Source organism: Mus musculus, chromosome 4 (assembly GCF_000001635.26).
Source record: "Mus musculus strain C57BL/6J chromosome 4, GRCm38.p6 C57BL/6J".
Lineage (NCBI taxonomy): Eukaryota > Metazoa > Chordata > Mammalia > Rodentia > Muridae > Mus > Mus musculus.
This window is the reverse complement of record NC_000070.6, coordinates 86359254-86380573: the sequence shown is the minus strand read 5'-3', so window position 1 is coordinate 86380573 and position 21320 is coordinate 86359254. Positions and strand designations below refer to the sequence as shown.

General features: G+C 41.5%; 1 protein-coding gene across 11 annotated transcripts in view; it reads right to left on the bottom strand.

The window, feature by feature from the left end:
- Adamtsl1 (ADAMTS-like 1) overlaps positions 1-21320 on the bottom strand; it is a 914539-nt gene that overhangs the window by 47817 nt on the left and 845402 nt on the right. For all 11 annotated transcript variants that reach the window (XM_006538374.2, XM_006538376.2, XM_006538377.2 and 8 more), the window contains one exon: positions 5594-5722. In XM_006538374.2, coding sequence (XP_006538437.1) covers positions 5594-5722 — 129 coding nt within the window. The remainder of the gene's footprint in view (positions 1-5593; positions 5723-21320) is intronic.

Genomic DNA, 21320 nt, shown 5'->3' with positions numbered 1-21320 from the left:
AAGGGGGTGCAAACTAACCTGTGTCTGCTTTATCCCCCCGTGGCATTTCTTAACAGCACCACAGTGTTCTCCCTCGGAAGGACCAATAAATGGGTCTAGTCAGAATGGCTGGTAACGGGACCCGATTACAAGGATTAGTGCCTTTAATCTCTGCTGAGCTGCCAGGAAGTGTGATGCTATAATATCCCTTTCTTCTTTAATATCCCAGACAGGATATTCTTGCTAACTGGACCATTTGTTATACTTGGAGGGCTGCTTGTACCATGGCAGCTTGTCAGCACCTTGAAGTGGGGTGTCTAAAGGTGTACTTTTACACGATATGTTCTTGAAGTTTCTGTGTGTGTGTGTGTGTGTGTGTGTGTGTAGTGGGGGTGGTGCTGGGCTTGGTACAAGAAAAGACAATGGATACAGTGATTCACATATCAGCTTTGGTGACTAGTCTAAGGAACCATGGCGGCCTTGACAAGAGGCGTTCAGCTTTCTTTTCTGATTCTTCCTCAGGAACTGTGGCAGACACTGGTGGCCATCCCCAAAACCTTTTCATTTTTTTTTCCACAAGTACTACTGGAGGATAGGTCCAGTATTTCTCCTAGCTGTAAGTGGTCATGGCCTTAGGTGAGAAGCATTAAGTGGCTCCTTTGTTGTGGCCCTTGAGAGTTCTCCCAGTTCTCCCTCAGTCTCTTTCCCTTTTTGGTTCACAGGGGTGGGGCTGGGGGAGGGGAGAGATCCCAGGGAGACCTTAGAAATTCAACAGAATGAAGGCCCCTGCACCCTATGACCCTGAGTGATTTAGTGAGGGCAGATGCAGTCCAGCTGAACACTGAATTCTTAAGAAAGCCCCGGTAATCTATTGTATCTGAAGCCTTATGCACTGGGGGATAGTAGGATTTAATGTATACTAGACTCTAACCTCCCCTAATGATGCATTCCTACTTGGCTCCTGAACCGCTCACATCTGTACCACCAGTCCTATGGCACCATCAAAGACCTTCAGACGCATTCCTTGCTCTTAGGATAAAAATCGAAACTGTAGTGTGAGCTCTTGTAAGATCTGTTCCCTGCCTGCTTCTTTACTTCCCAGCCTCATGTGCCTTCTTTATCTCCACCATTGACAGCCACAGTTCGTAGACCAGCCAGAGCTCACACACTGGCCTGAGTTCACTTTGCCAGATGCAGCATGCTCTTTCTGTCACAGGCCATTTGCACGCAGTTTCCGCCATTGATCTTTGATCATTTCCTTGGTTTTCTGAACTCTCACCACAGAGAGAACGATCATAAGAATGAGAGAGTGGATTGGATCCCCTTTAAAGAAAAAAGCCCCATCTCACTCTCCGACTAATGTTCTCTGTGCCGAAGGGTTGGGGGTGTGTGTGGGGCTGCATTTACGAGTGGAGAGCACATGTGTGGGAAACCCTCTTTAATGAGAAACTGCTAATGGCTCAAACATGTGAGGATGTCGGGCAGTCTAGGTGAAGTATGAGATGTTCTTTAAATAGACTTTTATATATCCTTTAGAATTAGGCTCACGACAGACACATGTTAATTAGGGAGCGGATAGGAAAGGGGAGGGCTGCACTGATGAGGGAACTATGTTAGAATGTGCACTGTGGGGAGGTTGGAGAGGGGGGACCGTGAGCATAGCCTCATCTTCTTCTGTATTTCCTGAAGGGTCTAAACTACCCTGCTATTCTAGAATAAGGTTATAATGACTATCCCATAGATGGTGCTGTATTTCTGTGTGTTTCCGATCCTCTCTTTTCCCCAGATGGTGAGCTTCCTGGTTAACCTTACCATCTGTGTGTCCTTGCATTAGAAGACCTCTGATCTAAACTTGACTTGGAATTCAATAGGATACAGTCAATGAGTTAAGCAAGCGAACATGACAGCCAGCCTTCCTTTAAGCAGCCTTAATGGAGTCAATCCCCTCCCTTTTACAGGTCGATGTTACTAGGGCTTAGTGAATCTTATCCAGCCAGGCAGAAGGCCGCTATGTCCCAGTTACAGACATGGTGGAGATGATGAGGAGTAGGAAAGGGACAGAGGAGCATTAAGGTAGCTGGATGAAAGCAGTTCCTGAGCCATGTCCACCTTTAGCAGTGTTGTCAGAATGCTGGCTAGAGACTCAGTGAGGATCGTTTGCCTGCACATCCAGTTAATTACATCAAAACTGGGATTTCCCTCAACCGCTTTGGATAAATATATGATTCAACAACAGGCACAGCTTTAATTAGGATCAATGCACATGGTTTTGTGGGAAGAAAACAAAACAAAGATCTGCAATGTTGGTTCAGCTAGACCGGCTGGTCACTGTGCTCCTGTAGTCAAATGCAGAGGTTAAGGTTTAGTGACGCTGTTTTCTCAACAATTAAGGTGGAGGATGATAAAAAAAAGATGTCAGCTTTTGGCTGCCTTCCACATATGCATGCTCTTCCCCACAACAAAACTCCAACTCACACCCAACTATAACCTCATAGTTAGGCAATAGTCATTAAGTGAACTTCTGTATGTGGTCCAGGCGACTGGGTCTTGGTTGCCACTACAGTGGGCCAAAACATTGTTTTTACGTCCTGGGTTCTCCAGTTTCTTCCTGTCTTGGCATCTGGCTTTCACAATTTCTTTCAAGTGTTTAATTCAGTGGTTCTCAGCCTGGCTAGTGCTGTGTGTCCCCTTAGTACAGCCATGGTGATACCAATCATAAAATTACTTCATTGCTACTTCATAACTGTAATTTTGCTACTGTTATGGACAGTAATGAAAATATCTGATATGCAGATGGTCTTAGGTGACCCTATGAAAGGGTCTCTTGACTCCCAAAGGGGTGGCAACCCACAGGTTGGGAACGATTGGTCTAATTCCTTGTTTCACTGTCTATTTCTCTGCTGGTCTCTTCTCCTCTCAACCCCAATGCTCAGTAGGCGCACACAGGATCTGTCTTCTCTCTGAGGCCTATGCTTACAGTCCCAGGTTGAGGATACCAGTCAGTGCCTGTGTGGAGGGAATCCCTGCCAAGGCTTCCTACCAATCTTGGGGCACGGGCATGAATGGTGTTAGTTCTAGAAGGTTCTCCACATGCTTTCTCTACATACTGCAAGTTAGATATGTGGTGTTTTAAATATCCATGCACGAGACATGGATATACTTGGATTGTATACTTTCATTTTTCTTTACAGCTGTATAGAATCTTACTGTGTCTATGTGCCACATTTTGCTATTCATCAGCTGAAGGGGATGCAGGCTTGCTTCCTTTTCTGATTTTTGTGAACAAAGCAGCAATGAGACGCTTGGGTAATTATCTCTGCAGTAAGACAACAGAGTTCTTGTATCTGCCCGGAGTGGTAGCTAGGTAGTAGTAGACCTCAGTGTTTTCTGAGGAAGCTCTGAGCTGACTCACATAGTGGCTGCGCAAGTTGAAGTTCCACCAACCATGAACAAAGGTCCCTTTTTCCGGGAACCTTCAACCTCCATTTGTCATCATTTACTTTCATGATGCTTGCCATTCTGACTGGGATGAAGTGAAATCTCAAAGTAGTTCTAATTTGATGAATACTGATGTGGAGTACCTCAACAACATTTATTAGACACCTGTACATCTTTTGAGAACACTCTGTTAAGAACTATTGTCCATGCTTCCACCGAGTTTGTTTTCTTAATGTTTAGGTTTTATGAGCTCGTTGTATGATCTAGTATTAATCTTCTAGGGGAGACAGAGCTGTTTAACGTTTCCTCCCATCCCGTGTCTGCCTCTTCACTTGATGGATGGTTTGCTTTGCTGTACAGAGCTTTTTGGTTTCATGATAGCCCGTTTCTCAGTTGTTGGTCTTATTTCCTGTGTAACTGGCCAAGTCCTTCTGTCTGCTGAAGTGCACTCTTTATTTTAATGTTATAACTCTTTCAGTGTTAGGGCATCAAGCCTTATGTTGAGGTCCTTGAACTATCTGGAGTTGAGTTTTATGCAGGTTGAGAGGGAAGGATCTAGTTTTATTCTTCTCCATGTTAATAGCCAATTTCCCTAGCACCATTTGTTGAGGATGCTATCTTTCTCCTCTGTGCATTTTTGAGCTCTTTTTCAATAATCAGATGTCTGTAGGGGTGTGGGCTTATATCTGGGCCCTCAATCTATTCTACTGATCAGTGTATCTCTTTTTGGGCTGGCATCACACTATTTTTTATTACTATGGCTCTTCAGTATAACTTGAAATTAGGGATGGTGATACTGCTAGCAATATTTTTTTTGTTGTTCAATATGTTTTTGACTACCTTTGGTCTTTATGCCTTCCTATAGATTTTAAGGTTTTGTTTTTGCTCTTTCTATAAAGAATGGTCTTAGAATTTTGATTGGGATTTTTTGATTTGAATTTGTAGATTTCTTTTGGCAGATGGCTGTTTTTATAACATTAATTCTTCTGATATGAATGTGGGTCACCCTAGTGTCTCCCTCGATTCTGTCCTTCCTTCTTTCCTTCCTTCAGAAGCCTTCCTTTCCTTTCCTTTCTCTTCTTTTCCTTTTGCTTCCCTTCTCTCCCCTCTCTCTTTCTTTCTCTTTCTTTTTCTTTCTATGTGTGCACATGTGTGAGGTTGTACATACTTAGTGCCTTCAGTGGAAGGCACCAGGTGTTTTCTACTGCTCTCTTCCTTATTTCTTGAGAGCCTGTCTCTTACTGTAGCTGAAGCTTACCACTCTGGATAGGTGTGCTGGACGGTGAGTTGTTAGAACTCTCCTGTCTCAATCTCAGTACATGGTATGTATAGCTATGCCTGGCTTTTACTTAGGTGTTTGAGATTCAAACTCAAGTCCTCTTGTTTGCATATCAAGAATTTTTCTTACCCACTGAGCCATCTCCCCAACTTTGAAGCAGCATGGCTTTGCTTTTGTCTGGGCCTCTTGGTCATTCATCCAAGAGCACCTATGGTCCATCTGCCATCCACCTTGTAAAGTTTTAGGCCCTCCACATTCAGACTTAAGCTCATGCTATTCCCTGGACAGTGCCAGCTTGCCAGCCTTCAGGAACACTTCCACACTCCTGCTGTTTCTACCTGTAACACACTTGCCCCAGTCCTTACATGCTCACATTCTCTTAATATGGAAAATTAAGATGAAAACAAAACGAAGAAGTCCAGATTGTCACTCAGCTGCAATCCTAGCACTTAGAAGGCTGTTGTAGAAAAGCCATGGATTTAAAGCCTGAACTACACAGTGAGTTCTAAGCCAGCCTTACTCTGTAACACAGATGTTTTATCAAGCAAACACAAACACCACTGCAACAACACACCACTGCAACAAACACACCACTGCAAAACACAAGTGAATGCTGATTATCTTGACGTAATCATTCTTTGCTCTATCACACTGTACCTCACAAATGTACACAACTATGATTTGTCTAATATGAATAACTAAAAACCCTAGCGCCTCCTTTAGTCTACCAGGCTTAGGCAGAATTAACCTGCCTGCTTTAACTTTCCAATGCACCCCTACTTTCTGAATGAGGGATGTGCTTCAGTGCTGGAGTCCTTGAGTGGATTTGTATCCCCCAGCCTCTCCCAAATCTCCATCAATATCGGAAACAGATGAACACATGGACAAGTTTCTCACCTGCCACTTGGCAGTTAATTGTCACATTCACTCCTCGGACGGTTCTGACGGTGCCACCGATATCCACTGTGACTGTAGGCTTCTCTGTGTTGAGCACAGTCATTCGGGATGTCTTCACTAGTGGCTTTCCTGGAGATGAGAAAGAAAGTGATCTCTCATCAACAACATCGTAGACCAGGGTCCCGAAACACCAGGAGATAACAGAAGACACGTGTTCTGCTCGAGTATACCCCACCATGTTTTGCCTGGAGGAGAAACTGTAACCTGTTACCTGTCTACTCACATGCCTACCGTAGACTTCACAGGAAAAGAACAAGGCTGAAGAGTTTGAAGATAATAACATGGTGCTCAATGAGGATAACACATGCATTCTAATCATTAAATGAAAAGACAATCTTGAAGAGCTTAATTTGTATTTTGGCATTGTTCTCGATTCATGTGCAGCTGTGAGAAGTAACCCTGAGCAGTCTGTATCCAGGTTTTCCATGATGCAATCATGTTATGAAACTACAGCACAATTTCATGGTCTCAATGTGAACATCCACATGGCTAAGCCACAGACCTTCTGCCCTTATAAGCACTCCTCATGACATCTATAACCCTGGTCCCCCAAAATGCATTGGCAACCATTAGCATGCCTTTCATTTCCTTGCTTTCAGCATCTGAAGTATGCTGTGCTGACGATGTTAACCTCCTCTCTCTAGTTTTCCAACAGTTGGGAACCTCTCATGTTTGGCTCCCTGCCAGCTCTCAGAATTCTCTAGAGATTCTTCCAGCTTTTATATCTTATTATGGTTGCATTTTTTAATGGTGTGGTCCTTTTTATTGCACAGTAGTATTCTATGACATGGGAAAAAAAACCACCACAGTTTGCTTAGCTGTTCAGCTGCTGTAGGATATCTGGGTTCTTTCCAGATTCTGATAAAGCTGTCATAAACACTTTGGTACAGGTAGCTGTGGGGACATTTGTCTTAGTTTCTTTGGCATAAATGTGGAGGAATGCAGTTTAACTGTCACATGGCAACTCCCCCTCCCTTCTTCTTTATTTCTTTCACCAGATAGTTGCACAGTGACATCTTATTTTGGTTCAAGTTGCCTCTCCCTAATGGCTGATGCTGTCAACTATCTCTCACCTTCGTATTTACCACATGCACATTTTTGGGTGAAATGTCTATTCACTCTATTTGAGCATTTGGAAATTATTAGCCAGAAGTTAGGTAAGTAGTAGTATTAAAACAGAAAAAAAAAAAACCAAACAGCTGCATGTTTGAATTTCTTTTCAATGCTTGAGCTATCTGCTGTATAACACCATGTGTTCAAACCGCTGCTAATCAGATCTAGCAAAAGAATTGTCCCCTAAGCATCTGTGTTGAAGCAGGCTTGTTCTTTAATATTTAGTGCCCCTTTCACCAGGAGAAGAGGGAGCAGAAGCCTTTCAAACTAATTCTTTCTTTTCCTCTCTTATAATAAAGATTTCTTTCTGAAGTAAGGATTACCATTACCATGTCCCTGTGGGTGAATATTTGAAAGGTGACTGAGCAATGGCATTCTTTCCTGTCTTCCTGTGACAGTTTTGTTGCATTGTAGAAAGGGGCAGAATGTGTGGATGCTGTCACCTCCGGTAACATGGCACAGCCACAGCCAGCTCCCTGACCCTGGTTGGTATGTAAATTCCTTTGGATGCTTCACATCTTTCCTGGGGCTTGGAGTGTTCACTGAGGCATAGTACAGGCCCACTGGTCCTCCGTGGTAGCTTTCTCACCCATGTGCCTTTTCCTCTAGTTTCTAGGAATAAAGACTTTGCCTAGATTTGTTTTTCTTCTCTCATTATTTGCTTTTCTCTCCTCTTGGTCCAGATTAATACAACTGTCACGTTCAAGAATCCTTGTCAGCCAAAAATAAAATAACTGGTCTGAAAATTTGCCATTTCTTTGAGTCTTATAGGTGGCATCTATTTCTACTTGTGGCCTCATTAAATATTCAGTTATACTGTCACATAGTCATCACCCACAGTAATATATCTCATCTCACAGGAGGCCAACCATCTCCACATCCATTTCTCCTCTTTCTAAAACAGCAGTTCTTAACCTTCCTAAGGCTGTGACCCTTTAATGCAGTTCCTCGTGTTGTGGTGACCCCAACCATAAAATTATTTTTGTTGCTACTTTACTTTATAACTGTAATTTTGCTATTATTACAAATCATAATGTAAATATTTTTGGAGATAGAGGCTTGCCAAATGGGTGGAAGTGGGAAAATGGAGACTTAAAAAGGCATAATCTGGTCTCCAGGGAGCTTAGAATCAAGTAGACAAACAATAACTATAACACAATTGGACTGGGCAAGTTCCCTTTAAAGAGTTTGGATAAAGGCAAAGAGAAGCACAGAAAGCTGATTTGATGGGAACATCATTTACCATCAGGGAAAGACTGTCAGCGAGGCAGGTGTCTAAGGGACACTCTGGATCCAGGCATCACTTCTCTGAAGGGGATATGACCCCACAGCTGAGATGAAGTGATTTCCCCTGCAGCTGGAATGCACTCCTCTGCAGAAGCAATAGGCACCAGCTGGAAGCTGCAGGGCCAACCACCATCTTTTATCTGAGTATTTGTAACTGGATTATTTCAGCATTGACTCTCTTCCTGTTTAAACATTAAAATCTCACAATGCATATCGCAAAGTGATATCCTGACTCTCACGATGGGCTTATCAGTAGGGTTTCTGGCAGCAAGCACTGGCAGGCACCAGGGCCTCCAGACTTTCTGGATTTGCAGCAAAGTTACCAACAGGGGCTTGTCATATGGGATGAGGTTGACTGATCTCCTTCCAGACCTCATCACCATATTCCCAGTGATAGGCTACCAAGGCTTCAAGCAGCCAAATAGCACAAATCTGGGCGGCATGGCTTCCATCTTCACGTGGACCTGGATGTTCTTGTTCAGAAGCAGAGCTGACTCTAGCAACTTATACTGCAGTGAGGGTGGATGTGTCATCTCCAGGCATAATCAAGTACGTTGGTGGGGGCATTTCCCCACTTCCAGAGTGACACATCTATGGCTGTCTTCTTTCATCCAAAACCTGCAGCCACTACCTATTTTGCTATAGAATCTTAAGAGGTCGTTGTAGTCTAGATACAGTCCTTTGCCAGACATACAGTCTGTAGATGCTTGCCCAGTCTGTAGCTTTCCATTTAGCCTTAACAGGGCCTTTCACAGACCTAAGTGTTTAAGTTTGATAGCATCTAATTTATCATTTTTTATGGGTTATGCTTTTTATATCAAGTCTAGGAACTACTTACATAGATCTATAATTTAAAGATAACTTCCTATGTTTTCCTTCTCCTAAAAGTTTTATGGTTTAAGTTTTACATTCAGCTTAGTGATACATTGAGTTAATTTTTATATTAATGGATTATTCTATTGTTCTCAAGCTTTAATTTTTATATCAGGAAACCAATTATTTTATTGATTTTTGAAATTTGGAGTTCATGACTGGTGATTTTTAAAATAAATTAGTATCATTTTTAAAAAAATTAAACTATTGGCATTCCATTTCTGATAAAAAAAATGTACTGAGTGAAAACAGCTATTTAATAAATCCTGGTTGGTGTCACCCATCCGTGAATTAGTTTTTGTATAAGGTATGGTACTCAGCTAAGGTCCTTGTTTGTAGCCTATGGCTACTTAGCTGTTCTGCTGCCCTTCCTTGGCAGGCTGTCTTTTCCGTCTTGGTTGGCTTCCTCATCATTGTCAAGACGAGCTGAGCATGTTTGTGAAGATCTGCTTCTGGGATTTCTGCTCTGTGTTTCACCTTTCTCCTATCAATAACACACAGCCTCAGTTACTGTGACTGTACACTCACAGTCTGGCAAGCTGGTGCTTCCTGCTTCACCCCCTTTGCTGCTCACTCTTCTCTATCTTTTAACACTCATTTCAAACACACTTATGGAGTCCTGCTGAGATATTGATAGGAAATATATCTATCAGTCATATATATCAACTATAGAAAAACCAACCTCCCAGTTGTGTTGTGCACTTCAGTCCGTGGGAGACCATATGCCCATTGATCTTTACAAGTGCTTTGGAGAGTTCAGATGCAAATCTTGATGTGTTCTGTTGGATTTTTTACCTAGTTATCTCTTTTCAGGGATGGCTAATACTGTGTTTCAAATTTCCTTGTTTATTTCTGGTATGTGGAAATACAGGTACATGTTATATAGACAATCAGTCCTTCTGAGGAAAAGGTCAAGCTTTCCTTTCTCCTTGCCATTTTGGGGGAAGCCCTGGGAGACCATGTAAAGAATGGATGAAATCCCAACTGAATGTTTTAACATGACCATGCCTATGTCAAGGATGTCAATGCCTCCTCCCATGGGGAAATGGCAAAGCTTTCCCATGGGGAGAGATTCAGAGGGATGGCAAAGCCTTCATCTGGTCTTACTGTTAATATTGGCAGTGTATGGAAAAAAAACAACTAATAACCACAACTTCCCTCTCCCAGGTGACAGCAACCTGAGACTACTACTCCCCTACAGAGCTCTCCGAAGGAGATGAGCTAATCTCTCCCTGAGCTGTACATAATTAAACTTGGTGGAGCTCTGCATCGCTTTGCATAGTTGGGGTTGCTCCATCACAGTGGGCACAGCCCACTTGATCTGTACGTGTGTGTGTGTGTGTGTGTGTGTGTGTGTGTGTGTGTATGCTCTTTTTTCATTCCTTCCCAGTACCAGTCAGGTCAAGTACCAGTTTCACCTGATAGAGCAATCCCACATGCATCTTGTCTCCTTTCTTACATTAGAATACTGGATAGGTCTTCTAGCACTATACTTTGTAAGAATAGCAAAAGGGAGTTTTTAAGTGATGAGTGATTTCAAAATTAGTCCAGGCAGTTTGTATTCTGTTACATGGCATTTATATCCTATGTAAGTCTTCTGTTTAGGTATTTTAGCCATTTTCTCTGGCATCTTATAGACATGAAAGCAGAGAAGGGTAGATGTCCAGCTTCCTGGTTTGACTTCTCATTTATCCCATGTTAGGGGACTCCTGGCAGGGTGGCCTTTCTGAATCTCCATTGGTCTTCAATGTCACCACAATGGGAACAGCCTTCCTAACAGCTGCTGGGAGTTGGGAAGGGTCTGACTCTCAAGTAGGTATGCAAATAAGAATCCTATGGGGTGAAGGTGGAGGCCTAGGCTCCTCAAATGTTCTCATTATCTCCCAGTAGGGATGAAACACCTTATTTTATATAACATACCCCATGGGTATGTTGAGGTAGGTACCTCCTTTTATGTTGTCCATGAGAGAAGGTGAGTCTAGGCTCCTTAATCAGCCTGTGCTATTATGTTGTATGGATCACAGGGTTTCTGTGATATTTGCTCAAAGCTCAGCAATAGTTTTGGAACATCTGTCTTGTTATGCTGTCTCCTTCCTATTCCTTTTGCTAGAGAGAACAAGCTTTTAGGATATACATACACACACACACACACACACACACACACACACACACACACACACACACATATATATCACATACTCATTGGTATTTCCTGGTAGCCCCCTTCTTCAGCTCCAAGTTTAGAGTTTATGAGGCAAAGAGGAAGCCCAATAAATTCACAATTGTGCGAGCTGAACCATCCCCTGGTTTCCAAGGTCTCCAGCCAGTCAGCTTTCTTCTTTCCACTTTTCAAGCTTGTGCTTGCACACACTATGGTCAGGGTTTTTAACTGCACTGAGCAAGAGGAATAGGGAACCGTCCAAGCACGTCTCCTATGCTTTCTTTCCGGAAGTGGAAATTCTTTGTATGCTATGCTTTAAACGGGCTTTTTATCATCTGGGAGAAAAATACAGCACTGTATGGACATGACCGTAAAATACAATGCAAAGATTCATTTATTAAGCACCGTGGGGAAATAAGGGTCCGCATGAGGTCATTCCATATACCTAAAGCTTAATCTTTTGTAAGTCAAATGGATTTGATTTTGTTTTAACCCTTTAAAGGCAAGGTGTTCCAGATTGCCGTTCACTCTTCTTGTCCTTCATTAGCTGAAGAAAATCTTTGGAGTCTGACACCTGCATTTTATAATTTGCATATTCTCTCTCATGCCTCATGCACAGCCAGTCAGCTTCATATATGAAGCTGGCCTCTTTATTGTCCTTCCCTGTTTGACTTGCCCTCTGGGCAGGAGTGAATAAGCTCATTGGAGCTGTAGTTAGGAGTGGAAACTTGGTGCAGGTGAGGATAGGTGTCGGCTTTCCATGTTTTTATGACTGCACAGGGCTGTTCCCACCTACCTTCCACTGAAGCTAATGTATGACCTGGTGAAGAGGAATTATGAAGTACTGTAATGATATGCTGACATGAAAATGCAGGGAAATATGGAATAACACTGATATTAATAAATATCAACTCTAACTCCAAATCTAGCCCAACCCTAATAAATGTCTCTGTGGCTATAACTAAATGCTATCCTTATGTCGGGTGACTGTACAGCTTCCAGGGTCAGGGTGAGCTCCTTGCTGCCACTCCAACCTCACTCACTGCAGTCTCTTGCTAAGACAAAGCCTTTCTTTCTGAAACATAAACCAGACTATATAGTTTGCCTTGCAACATTTCTGACACTCTTTCAGTATAATCCAAACAAAATGTATAGCTCCTTTTCACAAGTAACTCTCTTCTACTTGGTTATGACCAACCATTTGCTTCTCCTACCTCCTGGAGACCAAATTTCCCATAAGCCACTCTGTTCTAGCTTATTGGACTTTCTCATTCTTCCACCCAGCAGCCCTAGTCTGTCTGGTTCCTGTCCTTGAGATGTCTACAGACATCACATGGATATATTCTTCTCATCATTTAGGGTTCTTTGCACACAACATATCTTAGAGAGGCCATTTCCAGCTACCCCATCTAAAGCGTGCAACCCATTATCCCCCTGCCAGGCATTATAAATCTCACTTATTTTGACTTCTCGTTTTCACAAGACTATGAGAAATTATGTTTCCTCTACCTTCTTTCTCATCCATGCCTCATCATGTAATCTCCCTGCCATCTAGTTCTGGCACAAAGTAGGTCCTCAAAAAAAAAAGTCTTAAGTGTAAAATAAAAAAAGCTTTGAGAGGCAGATAGGTAAAACTATCTTTTGAACAGCCAGGGATCTGTCCAAGACCATAGGGCTGGTATGTCATAATGCTGAGCTGGACAACAGATCTTGGACCTAGTGTTTGTTAGGGAGGGTCCCTACATCCTGGTTTGCAGACTGGTTGCTGTAGAATCCCCAGGGCACTTGTTAAAGACATAATCTGTCCTTCGCCAATACAAGAGCTGCCTCACCGTGTTATAAAAAACCACTGTGCCAATGGGGAAATGAGGCCGGGGACCAGAGCAGACCCACAATTACCAAGTTATTTTTCCTACAGGAATTTTAATAATAAAGGTGGTTTTTATAGCTGCAAGTGTATAGCTATAAAATTCAAATGTCACTGAATTAAATCCAGCCCTTAATTAATTATACTGAGGTTGTGCTGAAAAGTAATGGCCTTGTCCACTATCAGTAGAGGTGCTGTTGTTAGCAGACTGCTACGTCTATGCTCCCATCACCTTCAGGAACCACTTTTAACACAGAGTGTAAGGTCACCCAAGCATCTATAATTAATAGACGTTTATAAGGAACAATTTTCCTTAATTAATTGACTCTCTCAAAAGTTACAAAAATGTCTATATGTACATTTTGAAATTTCCAATGCTTTGAGTTTTGTTTTGTTTTGTTTTGTTTGTTATTTTAAATGAGACAGGGTCTTGCTATGTAGTTCTACATGTGGCCTAAAACTCGCTATGTAAACCAGGCTGGCCTCAAAGTTATAGTCTTATTGGCTCTGCCTCTGGGAGTGCTAGGATTACAAGCTTGTACCACGACACCTGCCTCTATATGTACTCTTGAGTCTTGTTCTTTATTTAATCTGAATCTGACCGTGCTGCTGGGCAGCCCAGGATAAAGCTAACACTGTATGCTAACACTGTATGCTAACACTGGATACTAACACTGTATCAGTGGATATGATGCTTACCTTGGAATGGGTGGAGTCTTATGATGTCTTTAAGCAGAGATGCTCAGCAAACCAGGAAGCCTAGCCCCTGGAGAGTGAGTCTCCCTGGAGGCAGGCAGGCAGGCACAGATGAACAACCTCAAAGGCAAAGGCTCAAAAACACAGTCCTGTGCATGGTGGGCTCCTACTGTCTTTCCTTACATGTGACTCTAGGTACAAAATCAACTAGGGAGAAGTCGGGAATGAACACATTCAAAAGCTCTCTGGCCCAGTATGAACATGATTGACACAGTGGCAGGAGGAAATAAGAAGGTGTGGTAGATAAAGTCTTTGTTGCTGTGGTGTTGAAACACTATGACCAAAATCAACTTGGAGAGGAAAGGGTTGAGTTCATCTTACAGTGAACTCCACTTTTCAGGTTAAACTCCACTTTTCCTCACATCCTTCCCTCCTATACATCTCAGCACTAACTGCCCTGAGTGTGGCACCTCCCCCAGTGGGCTCTGCCCTCCCACATTAACATATCAAACAAGAAAGTGCCCCACAGGCTTACCCACAAGGTGGGGAACATTTTCTTAGTTGGGGTTCCTTTTCTCAAATGACTCTAGCTACTGTTAAGTTGACAAAACAAAACCAAAACGCAAACAAACACAAAAACTAACCAGAAAGGGTTGTTCCTAGAATGACACCAAGAACAGACAGTATTGTCAAGTACTCTCAGAGCTGTGTTGCAGCTTCTACCAGTAGAGCCGTTATTAGACACACCATGATGCCTTCCACTTTAGGAGTTAGAGCAGGGACTAACTTCCTCTTTATCCTGGACCCACAGCGAGGTTGCTCTCCAATCTTTCCTTAGTTGAGCACAGTCACAGGTTAGAGTCCTAGCAGATGAACAGGTAAAGAAGTGTGCCACTTCTGAGCTCAAACTATACAAACTCTTTGTTCGTAAGTCTCTGGTTTAGACATTTACAAAAAGAATAAAGACACTATTAAATGGTATACACTGTATAATTTGTATGTTTATCAAAGCAGTTAGCAAGTGCTAATCAGTATTCATGAACATACTAAGGGAAGGAAGGAAAGAAGGAAGGAAGGAAGGAAGAAAGGATGGATGGAAGGGAGTCTTATTTCCATTCTACAGCATGAGTAACAGATTTTGATGGAAGTGATTTCCTCCATCTTAGCCATTAAAAATGAGTTTAGAAAAATGAATGAGTTTAGATTCTCAATGTTCAGCTAGAAACAATCTGCGTCAGGGAGTAAGTATGTACACCTGCCAGTCTTAAGAATAGAATCCTGTCATTGATGATTGTAGCCAAGGAGCAATGATGGAAATAAGAATTCCTGGAAGCAGGCGTGGGAATCACCCAAGCTTTAGAAAGGACACCAAGGATAAAGTTGCTTAGAAATTTTGGACCCAAATTTAGTGGTTGGCAGAATTTTACAAGGATACTGGTCAGATTAGGATTTCTGGGTTATATTCATAAGTAAGGAAGAGTAAAAATGAATGATAATTTATTATCACTGGCACCCACAGTGGCATAGGCATGAGGAAGGACAGGTTATGAGCAGAGTGAATATCTGGGTTCTATCATTACATAGTCACACAAACTTTGTTCAGTTATACAATTGCTGTATATCTCTATTTTCTACGTAGGTAGTTGCTGAAAGTGTTAGGTAAGAAACAGGCCTTAGATCAAGAATGTCCTTGTATTTTGTGAGGTTTCTATAAGGGCTAAAGTTAACTGGTAAGCACCGCGTGCCCAAGGACAGATAACTTCCTGGAATGATCAGGACCACTCTTCATGTAAGATAACAAGTCTCATGTTGTTCTTACTTCAGTAAACAAGGTTTACTTACTCCCTGACGCAGATTGTTTCTAGCTGAACATTGAGAATCTAAACTCAAACAAGGTTGGTTGCTCCAACTGCACAGGATGTACTTGGTCACACATAGGCAGGATGAATGCTTACACCCGATTGGACGAAGGCAGGAAGTACTGTAGACTGTAGCCTTTATGAGTACCTGATTAACCGAATTCAGTGCCATTCTCTGGGAATTCTGGGCATGGACTTGATCAGGGTCCAACTCCCTTGCCAGTACTTAATAAAGCTTGCCTTGATGGGATGATTACGGATTTGGCCTTTCTCCTCAGCATTTTCAGGTTTAACAGTTTCAACACTAATAACCACCCTCAGCAGAATCTCTGGCACAATACAGATGGTGCCCTGTGAGAAGAGGTGCTGGAGACTTTTGGTACAACACATAGAGGGGCACAAAAGCTTAACAGGGTGAGGAATAAAGAGGAGAAAAAGGCGAAAGAGGCGGAGGAGGAGGGGAATGAGGAGGAAGAAGGAGCAACAGTCGTAGTAGTATAAGAGAAGGGAGAACTCTGTTACTGAAGAGATGAAACTGCTTCTATTTTGAAGAATTATGAGTTTTAGTATATTAGAAAAACAAATAATTTAAATGTGATGGATTGTCCCTAAACTTTATCCAGTTCTGAGATGATCCAAAAACTCAAGTCACCTGCAGAGGTCTTATTGGAGATATGACCAAAGCCTCCATCTTCAGAGAAGACTTGGAACCACCTAGGCTAGGCAGACCCTCATTTCTGAGACTGTCCAAGAAGACATGGTAAGATCCATGGCAAATCTAAACATCAGTTGGAGAGAAGGTGAAGGTGCTGGCACTCATTAACTGAAACATGAGTCTAGTGCAGCATTCAAGCCTAAAGCAATGAAATACTGGGAATCTCATACAGTTGATATCTGAAATTAAGCAGATTATATTTAGTCCAAATGTACTTAATAGACAATGCCTCATAGTGAGTATATCAAAGCATTGTCTCAAGAAACACCAGACTCTGCCTACCCTGCAATTGTCACAAGTCTCTTACAAGTACCATTGGAGTTATACTAAAAAAAAAACCCAAAAAACAAAGAACCTCTTAGAAGGGGAATTTTCAGTTAAAGTATTCAGGGTTCCTAGCTTAGGTTTAAAGGACCAAAATTGACTGAAACCTATGAAAACCTTTATGAATATTAATAACATCCCACACTGATATTTGTTGTCACAGGCACTGTCTATCAATGTCTACTTGCTGTTTCTTTCTGGCCAGAAATATTCCAGGATATTAAGTATATATATATAATATTAACATATGTAATATTATATATATTGTATTCTTGTATATTCCATTCAGTATTATTACCTTGACTCCTTATCTGTCTTCAAAGCCAACAGTGATGTCTTTGGCCCTGTATATATGTCATCTACACATCCTTTTGTCCCTTCTTCTCTTTCTAAGTGTTCATATTAAACTTGGCCCACCCAGATAATTCTACAAATATTCTTATGTATTCTATTTAATAATAGCTGTATTATATTCAGTTAATGTGTAATATTATGTATATATTATATTCTTAGCAACTTAACATGAATTGCTCTGTCACAGATAACATGCATGATCTTTTTCTTTCTCAGTCTGATTTTCCTTCTACAAACCTTCCACATTTTGTGATTCTGGAACAAGCCCTTTGCTGTCCTCCTGTCTGTGAAGGTGTCCTTTAACTTGTCCTTTCTTCCCTTGTCCTTGAGCTCCAGTTGAGATGATGTTTAGTATGTTCTAGAGACAGTTTCATTTTATTTATTATTTTTAAAGGATTTAATGTAAAAGTCACATACTGCTTCCTTCTGTTCCACAAAGGAAAAACCAAGTCAATTTTCCTTGTCAGATCTGCAGGTAAGGGGACCTCAGAGCTGGCCATAGTCAATGGTCACTGTTGTCTTTTTTTTCCTCATGTAAGAGAGCTACAGAACTCTCAGGTCTAAAAGAGCCAAGAGTACATCTATTTAAAGATCCTCTGTTTACAATTAAGCAACAGGTTTATAGTTCTGAATCTGCTTCTAAATTTGGTAATGAGGCAAATGCATTCCCTAATGTCTTCCATTATTACAGCAACCTCCCGTTTTTAGCAAGATTGAAAAGCAAATCTTTCTGTTTGTTTCAAACTACTGCATGACTGTAGTAGTTCTACTGCTGTTATTTGCTAAATAAACCAAGATTCAATTTACAAGCATTGTCCTTAGGAAATAAGGTGTGCATATGCACACAAATATAGAAACTAGACCACTTAACCAGGGGCTGGGATCAGAACACAAACCTGTTTAGTCCAGGAAGAATTTTTAAAATTGTGAAATTGTTTTAACTAAAAATGGAAACATTAAAAAAGTGTGGTGTTTAAAAGTATTTTGGGTTTGGCGGTTTTGGAAAACTCAGGTCTAGCAATATTGCCTTGCACTTTATTCTTTGGCAGCAATCTGATGGAAATGAGCTGTGTCCTCAGACATTGTACAGCAGACAAACTAATGACCTTGCAAAGATGTCTTAATCCCTGGAAGCCATGATGTGGCAGGCGGGAATTAAGGTTGTAACTTGCTGAACTTAAAACAGAGAGATGATCCTAGGTCATCTAGGTGGGTCCAGTTTAACCCCACATACACTTAGAAAGAGAAGAAGGGATGGAAGAATATGTAGGTGACACATGAGAAGGGCCAAAGACATCACTTTTGGCTTTGAACAGGGAGCTAAGAGCCAAAATCTACAATGGCTTCTAGAATGGTGTTTAGTTTATAATCAGAAAGAAAATGAGGTTCACAGTTATGAAACAAAATTCTTCCATCATTTTGAATGAGAAAGAAAGGATGTTCCTGAGAGTCTTTAGGGAAGAAGAGAGCCTATCACCATTTTGATTTTAGCAACATCAGTCTTTCTACCTATAGGACTGTATGAAATATGAGAATATCTGATTTGGTTCCTGAAATACATGTTAACATGTAACAGTAGCAGTAGGAATGAATACACACAATATACATACATACACATATATATATTCTATCTATCTATCTATCTATCTATCTATCTATTGGAGCCAAAATTACACTTGCAACAAAGAAAATATAAGGGGCAAAACAATGCTTGACTGGGTGAAGAGGAGAAGGTGGGAAGATGTGGGAAGTTGTTATGAGTATCCTTTACACTAATTAAAACAATAAAAGATACTTAAAATCACTAGTCATGAGGACTGTTGTGTAATAAAAGTGACAGACAATAAGAAGCAGAGAAGGCATGGAGAAACTAGGGTTCTTTACACTGCTAACGGAGATGTGACATAATTCTGCTGTTTGGAACAAAGTTGGCAGATCCTTTAAAAGGTAAACAAATGCTCTACATAAGGGAGCACTTTTAGAAATGAGTCAGCCAAGAGATGAAACTTATAGCTGCCACATGTGAAGGTGCACACAAATCTTTATGGCATCATTATTCATTATAGCCCAAAGTGGAAATGACACATGTGTCTGTCTACTCTACCACCCGAGGAAGTAATGAATGAAAGGTGGCCTAGTCTTATAGTAGACTACTACCCTGCCCTGAGGAATAACAGCCCTTAAGGAAGAATCATTTAGCCATACAGTGAATGTGGCATATGGCACAAGGGGTGGTGGTGGTGGTTGTGGTGGTGGTGATATAAAGCATCATCATCATTATGCCCAATAATAAAGATTAGTAGCAAAAGACAAAGTATTGTATGATTCCATTTACATAATCATACACAAACCTGTTCAGGGTAGATAGCTTTGTAGAGACAAAATACTTTGGAGATTAGGGAGTGATAGTTAAGGGGCATGAAGTTCATTTGGGGAGGAATGAGAATGTACTCTAAAGGTGAATGTGATGACAGATGCAGAACTCTGAATATACCATATGTCACTGGCTTCTGTGAAGTTGTCTGCTATATATGGACAATACCTTGATGAAACTTTTAAAAATGAAAGAAATCCTCATTTTTTGGGAATAGTTACAAAAAGATATAGACTTGTTGAATAAATATCTGAACTGTGCACCCACGGTGGGAGGGTTTTACAAAACATAAATCATATCTCAAGAAATCTGGAAAAAAGTTTGTAATCATCCGGGGTCACACTGTGGCTATTAGTTAACCTGAGCAAGAATGAGGAAGGATGGGAATTTCTTGACCCTTGAAATTCTGTTCGCTCAGTGTGTTTTAGTATAAATCCAAAGGGTCCCGAGCATCAGAAGACAAGTGTGGCCCACAGTCCTTTTCTAAACGTGCCCCGGCTGACTTGACTTTATCACGAATTTCCTTAGGTATTTCTTTTTCCCATGCCAGAGTGTCATGGTCCTTGGGATCCTGCTACTATGTTTTCTAATTAATCAACTGAACTTGACACCTCAAGAGAACAAACAACGCAGAGTTCTGCCATTCCCTTTAACTGTTGCATACAGAGTCCTTTATAAAGCGAACATCGTGGACATAGATCTAGGCAGTTGCAGCCTCTCTTAAAAACCATGACAAAGGCATGCTGCACCCCTCATCTACCTAACTCCCCATCCTTCTGTACTCTGCTAGACATGAAATTTTTCCTTTTTCCATAGGGTTGAGACGAGCCTGCCCACAATACTTTCTGGTCTCTTATTTGTTTCCTTACGTCTTCTTGGAAGCCAAGTAAATTTGCTGTATTCTCATCTTTAGTTTTAAGTATGAAGTGCAGATCTTTGGTGGACTCTTTGTTTCTGTACTTAAGCGTTGGTCATTTACCATTCTAGCCAGTACTAAGGTCCTTTTGATGGCAGGTTGACTCAGTCAATGGCTAGCACCATGTGACTCAGGCTACCACTGGGACACAGTCATTCTTGTCTAGCTTTCATTTTGATTGGGGCACTGGAGAAAAGTTTCTTTTGTCAGACTTTGCTACTGGTGACAAGGCCCTCTTTGAGTCTAACTTGATGAAGAAAACTCTCAGGTTAACAACTGCTGGTTTCAAAATTTGAGGACCACCAATTTGAAATGACTTAACATTATGAAAAACTTACACAGCTACTTTCCCTTTTTATTGCAGCCACTAAATCATGATGAGGAGGGGTAGAGAAAGAGTTTCAAAACAACTACCTTTTAGTTTCATTTCCTTAGCAGGGTCTCTCTGATCTCTTTATTAGACACAAAATGTGTCAGATACTCAACTCACAAAAAGACAGGAAAACTTGCCAGGAAAGGAGAAGCATTTTCTAGCTCCCCATGTAAGCCTGAGATGAGCTCATCTGTGCTCTCTCCTTTCCATGACAGATACACCCACCCCTTAGCTCTCATCTTCTCATTTTCCACTGATGGTGCCAAGCTGGCCTTATAGTATCTTTTTTGTGATCTTATAAAATCAATGACAACCAGAAACACTTCCGTTTTGGGTATGACTTCAGCAGCAGTCTCCACCTGGAGAGGCTCTCATCTGTATTGGTAAGTGGAGCTAACCGAGCCACACGGAAGCAATTTACCAGGAAACTCCTGCTTTGCTTCAAAACACTGCCAGTGCTACTCTGGTTGGGAAGGCTTCCTAGCAAGGTGACTCAAAGCAGAACCTGACTGGTGGTGTTCCAATCTCTTGCTGATATCTGTACACATCAAAAACTTCTCTTTCCCTAGCACGATTATACTTGCACATTAAGTAAGCGGTGTTCAAAATGAGACTTGGGCCTCTCCCTGTATTCTCATCACAAGCCACCTCCCTTGCTGGAAACAGTACTTATCAGAAGCCACCTCAGTTTGGATGCTTAAGCAGTTTTCAGTTGGCTAAGTCAGCTTCTCCAGCTGCCTGAGAGACAGAGAGAA